The following is a 6,130-nucleotide window of genomic DNA, read 5'->3' as shown; positions in this document are numbered from 1 at the left end:
CGAGGGTCAAGTGTACGGGGCTCCGGACCCCGCCCTCCGCAGGAGCAGCTGCCACCGCATGTGTTTGCACACCTGCTGATACCTCTGCATAGGATTTCATTTGCAAAAAGGGTCCTCAGAAGAAACAGATCTTGACCTCAGTGAGTCAGATGGTGGGTGATGATGTCAAGCGATCCCAGGGCTGGACCAGGTGCAGCAAAACTTGTCTCAATGCCCCCACAATGCTCTGCACAGGCCAGGGGCTCAAAACGGTGTGGGATTTACCATGAGACCTGACTGAACCTTAGTCAGACAACAGTGTGTGATGAAGGCTTCTGATTGTCAGTACAAGGCATGTCTCGGCTGGCAGCAAATCAAATGCTGGCACAGGAAATGAAAGGTAAGATAGCTAATCTCAAGCAGTGGGCCCGACAGCAAATCCAAATGCTTTAGCGGGAGAAAGAGCATCATAGTTAGTACTCTGTGGACCTTGGGTCTCAGATGGAGTCGTTCTGGGTAGGACCCAAATCCGAGATCTCGACTCAGGAAGGAGAAATGTAAACCCTCCAAACTAACAGAGGAGCCAAAGTACTCAGGCAAGTACTGATTTATTCTATCCACCTCACATCCTTAGAATGAGAGGTGAATAGTAAAAAAGTGCATTTTTTTAAAAAAGCAAAAGAATGCCAAGACTGTAAGCTGAGGCCCCACCTGTGATGGGAGTGGCAGAGTCATCACACTGTGGTTACTTCGTGTGATAAGAAGCGCCCTTGATACCCGAGGAAGGTAGAACTTTGGAGATGAAGTCAGGCCCCCTCCCCTGTGTCCCCCAGGAGGTGATTCGTACCCCGTAAGGCCACTTCCTCTGTGATGGCTTTCTCCCTTTCACCAGGCTGCACAGCAGTCCCGGGTGAAGATTTGGCACCTCAATTGGGGTCAAGGAGTTGGGGATGTGACTCAGGGAAGATGCTGACAGCGACTGGGGCGAGGGGGGAGGGGGCGGTCTCTGAATGTTAAAAGTAAAGGAGCAGTGTGGTGGGGGCCATGTTTGGAGAATTGATGCGAAAGTCTTTCCAGAAGCAGGTGATGTGGGGGAGGGTGTGCATGTGTCCTGTGCTAGGGACGCGGGTCCCGTATTGCTGGTGATACCAACTGCCTTGCCCACCCGGACAAGGCGAGCCCCCGCTGGTGGCCGGGGCAGTGAGTGCAGAGGAGAGCATCCCAGAGAGCACCGTTCTGCAGCCTCCCTGCCCCGGGCGCCCTGGGTGCCCTGCAGAGCCTGGTGGTCCCGCCCCGTGGCTCTGTCCGACAGGGCACGTCCTCTACAGCTCCTGAGCGGGCTGCGCCACGGCCTGCTCCTCCATGGGCTGCATGGCCTCCTGCACGTAGACGATGAACTCCGAGGCCTCCCCGCCCTGCGTGTAGACGGTCACCGTCTCGATGCCCTCCACGTCATCGGAGGACACGACCAGGTGGTGCTGCTCGGCCAGCTCCACGGACGCCTGCTGGAGGGTTTCCTGAATCATGACCGTGTGGTTGGAGCTGGGCTCCTCATCGGTGACCTGTAGGAGGGCGAGAGAAAGTTCACACGGGTGCTGCTTCCGGGTCCAGCCACGCCAACAGAATCCCCACGACTGACTATGGAGCACCTAGGACATTCCCAGAGCTCGTCCCTACCGCACAGAATCCTCTCCACAATGCTCTGTGCTCGCCCTCACTCCCAGCTTACAGCTGCAGCGAGTGACGCTCGGTGCTGCAAAGCAACACGGCCAAGGGGCCCAGCTGTGGCTAATGGTGGAACCCAAGGTCAAATTCAAAGTCCAAGTTCTTATCTTGATGCCAGGCTGCCTCCCAGTGTGGGGGTTGGAAGGCATCACAGAAGTTATCTAGTGCAACCGTGCTGGCGGTTAGGTGGGGGCCCCTGAAGTTCAGAGCTGGTCCATTGGGCGGTGAGCAAGGGACTAGGTTTGTCCTGCGTTATCTGCCTTCCCACACAGTGTGGGAGCTCACCTCTCTGTATGAAGATCAATATCACACTGGGAAGGAGCAGACGCCCTGCAGGGCTGACTCTCCCCAGGTTGCTGTACATCAACACCCATTTCTTAACCCCCTGGGGAGGTGGCCTGCTGATGGACACTCCCTGACACAGGGCTGTCTGGACAGGGCATCTGTCAGCAGAAAGGACCTGCTCAACTCTACAGCCAGGCCTTTCTCTGTGGCTCCGAGCAGGAGCTGGGAGGAAAGTGAGAGGGACTGGAACTCTTCCACTCAGCAGCAAGAGTCCCTGTGATGTTTGGAGGATGTCAGAGAGAGCCAGACTTCCCAGGGTGAGCCCGAACGCAAAGTGTAAAGAACACATGTTTTGTCTAGCACGAAGCAGAGTTCGAACGGCGGCTCCACCGCTATTAGCTGGGAGGCTTAGGCCAGACCTTCCCCGACAACCCTCAGTTTTCTCATCTGTAAAATAGGGGCCACAACGCACACTTCAGAAGATTGCTGGGAGCATTGAAGGGCGATCTGTATGCAAAGCGAGAGCTTAATGACATCACTGCCCTTCCCATGCCTTCAATCATTTACCAATGCTTTTTCCTACATGAAAGGCACTGTGGAATGTCCGTTACTCATCCATCCAACCAAACCTTTGTCATTTCATCAGATCCCAGCGAAGTCAGCTCCAAGAGGGCAAGAACCTCGCTGTCTTGGCACAGCTCTTTTCCCAGAGCCAAGCTGAATGCCTGGCACACAGCAAACACTCAATGTTTGCTGACTAATGGTCCACTAGGTGCCAGAGGCCATGACAGGTGCACAGTGGATAACCAGAGTCTGCTGGGACAGGCACAAGCAGAGGGCACTGGACTGTGAAGAGCTGGGATGTCCCCATGGAGCGGGCGGCGGTGCAGGGTGGTCAGCGAAGGCCCCTGGAGGAGGAGTGGGGCCGAGGCTCCAGGCAGAGAGGGCAGAAGGAGCAGCGACTCCCAGGGGAGACGGGGCGGGCAGCTCTGCCCAGGCAGCTGCTCTGCATGGTGCTTCGGACCCCTCCCAGCTGGGGTCTGGAGTCGGGGCATGGGGGGGTTCCTCCTCCCTGCCTGACCTGTGACACGTCACGACTCCACACTATCTCCAGGAATGGCCCAGCTGCCTTCGAGGGGTCACGCTCTGCTCCACGATTGTACGATTCCCCGTGAGCAGGGAGGGCTGTGTCAGCTGGAGGCGTCGTGTTTAATGGAGAGAAAAATGGAAAGGGCACCTCTGGGGTGGGCTCGCCACAAAGTCACAGACTGGAAGGAACTTTCAATGTGGCTGACGGAATTCACCAGGAGCCAGAGAGCTCTTCTGGTGGAAATTATTANAGGGGGGCCGCAGGCAGGCCACTCGCCGTGGGGTCTGAGGACCCGCCCTGCTCACAAACGCCCAGCTGCCGCCCACAGTGAGAGGAAGCGCGTGCTCCAAGCCGGAACGTGCGTCAGCGCCATCACCAAGCACCGTGTCACTAGGCTCCCCGTGTCCTTTTCATCCTTCTCTACCTGCCCTCCCCATCGTGTGTGACTTCTTCCCTGTGTCTTCAGCACATGCTGATTCGTTTCTTCCCTGTGTCCCCCGGGCCATGCTCTCACTGGCCTCTAGGCCTGGGGACATGCCATGTCCTTCACCTGACAAAGCCTGGACAAGCGGGAGGACTGCTCAGCACCCTGACTCTCCAGGCCGGCTTGGGGATCTCTCCTTGGTGCCCCCACAGCCCTTGGGAACCCCTCTGTGTATCACTTGGCATTGTCACTGCCCAGTGACCTCCTGCCTTACCGGACCGGGATTAGGTGCAACTTGCGTGGAGTCATGTCCACGTCTACACGCCCCAGTCTCAGGACAGAAGGTGCCCTCAGTAAGCACTGGGCACATTAAAAAAGAAGCTGGAGTGGGTTCAACTGCATGGGGGAAGGATAGGTGGGACCGTTTCATCCACACCCTGGGGAGGCTGTGTGCATGTCATCTGCACGAAGCAATCAGGGCACATGCAGGACAGGACAACAGCAAGGAGCTCCGTGGGACGTTGGCTCTGGCAGACAAGGTGCCATCGTGGGACCAGAGTCAGGAAGGCTGCCAGGGGGAGAAAGGCCTCGGAGGGTGGGAAGACACGGGGCCACGGGGGGAACACTCCTCCTGGTCCTACTGGAGTCCCAAAGCCTGGGTCAAAGTTCACATTCCATTCTGATGGGAGCCGCGTGTGGAGTGGCTCCGCTGCAGGCCGGTGTCAGACCAACGGAGCTCAGGATGGGCACCACAGAGCCTGGATTTCAGGACCTTTCTCAGTCTCTCCAGGAGCAGCAGCAGCTGAGCCAGCTGAACCCCCGCCCCTGGCTGAGGCAGAAACATTAATTGCTTTTGCAAGCTCCAGGAAGATCATCCAACTTAATTAAGAGTGGCCCATCCTGGGAACATTCATCATCTGTGGGTGGGGCATGCAGTGGGGGAGAGGAAAGAGGCTCAGAGGGGGTGTGGCCACTGTGCGGAGCAAGGACCCCCCTCCCCCAACCGATGGGTCTGCTAAATGTTCCTGGGGGTGAGGCCTCCTGTGTCCAGGGGACCCAGCAGCCTCTTAATTAATCCACAGAGAGCGCCCTGGCCTCTGCATCACCCTTTGCTGTCAATCACTCGGTCCTTCTAATTTCCCAGCAATTTAATTAAAGCAGCTTTCCCTGTACTCTAATGTCTCATTTTCCTCAGAGCAGCATTTAAGAATTAGGGGCCACTAGAGCTGATCTGACTGCCCTATCGGAACAGAAAGGAGCCAACGGGGTGACGCAGCCACTCCCCACCTTACACAGAGCAAAAATCGAGGTCCAGGGAGAAGAGGGGACATCCCCGGGGTCAGAGTGACTAAGACACCCACTTCCATCTCCCCTCCATCGCCTCCATCAGGGGCTGCAGTGTATTCTTCTGTGAAATGGTACGGTATTTGTGAAAATTCAATTTGGTTATGAGTGTAAACGTGTTTGGTTGCTGGAAATCAAAATAAAACAAACCTTAGCAGATTCTTCAAACCTTGCCGTGCAGACCCAGACATCTAGCACAGGGGTCAGTAAACTATGGTCTGTGGGCCAAGTCGGGCCACCACCAGGTTTTGTAAATGAAGTTGTAACACAACAACTCCACTTTTCCATTATGGACTATGTATGTCTGCTTTCAGGTGACAAGGGCAGAGTTGAAGAGGTGCGACAGAGACCGTATGGCCCACAGGCCTAAAATAGCCATCTGCTCTTTACTAGAAACATTAGCCAACCCCTGCAGAGTCTAGAAGCCCATATTCCACCAGGAACGCTGCAAGAACCGACAAACCACAATACTATCCTAGAGCAAACACAGCAACGATGACTGTCAAGTATTGAGTCCACACTGTGTGCCAAGGATGCCAGGTGACAGCTTTGAGAATACTGCCACAGTTAGTCCTTGCATCCACCTTGCAGTGCTGAGAACACCCCCACTTACGGAGGACCTACCTGAAGCTCAGAGAACCTAAGGAACTGCCTGAGGCCCCGTTCTATCCCACCTTCTGTCCAGATGCCAGGCTCCCCCACGCTGAGCTGGTGCCTCCCTTGCCCAGGTGTGAGCCGGGGTGCATGAGAACTGGGTGGGGCCTCACAGGTCCTCCAGCCCCAACCCCCTCACCATAGGGTAGGGAAACTGAGGCCCAGACAGCACAAAAGATCTCCAGGGTCACTCAGTCTGTGGCAGGGACGGGGCAAGAGCCCGTGGCTCCTGGCTCCCTACACAATGCTCCATCCATCTCAGCAGGATGAGCACCTGCTCTGAGTCAGGTGAGGCACTAGGCAGGTAACGGACCATCTCTGCATCTACACAACAGCCATGGACGTGAGTCTCATGATCCCCACTGATCAGACGGAGGTAACTGAGGTGCAGGAATAGAAGGGGACATATCCCAGGGCACGCGCCAAGAGCCAAGGCATGGACGCCAGTTCTCCTGAGCCCGGAGTCTGCTCTCCCCCATTGCCCCAGGCTGCCCAGTGAGCTGCAGCTTTCAGAGAAGCAGAGAAGCGCCACCCCCTCTGCTCTCCCGGGCAGTCAGTGAGCCTTCTGCCCACCTGCACCAACCCCTGCACCGCGGGCTTGGGTCACCAGGAGGCTCCTGGCTCCCCCT

General features: G+C 56.5%; 1 protein-coding gene across 4 annotated transcripts in view; it reads right to left on the bottom strand.

The window, feature by feature from the left end:
* Positions 1–551: 551 nt before the first annotated feature.
* ZFAT (zinc finger and AT-hook domain containing) overlaps positions 552–6,130 on the bottom strand; it is a 219,382-nt gene continuing 213,803 nt past the window's right edge. For all 4 annotated transcript variants that reach the window (XM_019651286.1, XM_019651281.1, XM_019651285.1 and 1 more), the window contains one exon: positions 552–1,541. In XM_019651286.1, the coding sequence (XP_019506831.1) occupies positions 1,302–1,541 (240 nt within the window). In that variant the 3' untranslated portion in view covers positions 552–1,301. The remainder of the gene's footprint in view (positions 1,542–6,130) is intronic.

The sequence above is a fragment of the Hipposideros armiger genome, unplaced genomic scaffold (assembly GCF_001890085.2).
Source record: "Hipposideros armiger isolate ML-2016 unplaced genomic scaffold, ASM189008v1 scaffold_157, whole genome shotgun sequence".
Classification (NCBI taxonomy): Eukaryota; Metazoa; Chordata; class Mammalia; order Chiroptera; family Hipposideridae; genus Hipposideros; species Hipposideros armiger.
The sequence above is the reverse complement of the archived record's forward strand: the minus strand, read 5'-3'. Positions and strand labels throughout refer to the sequence as shown.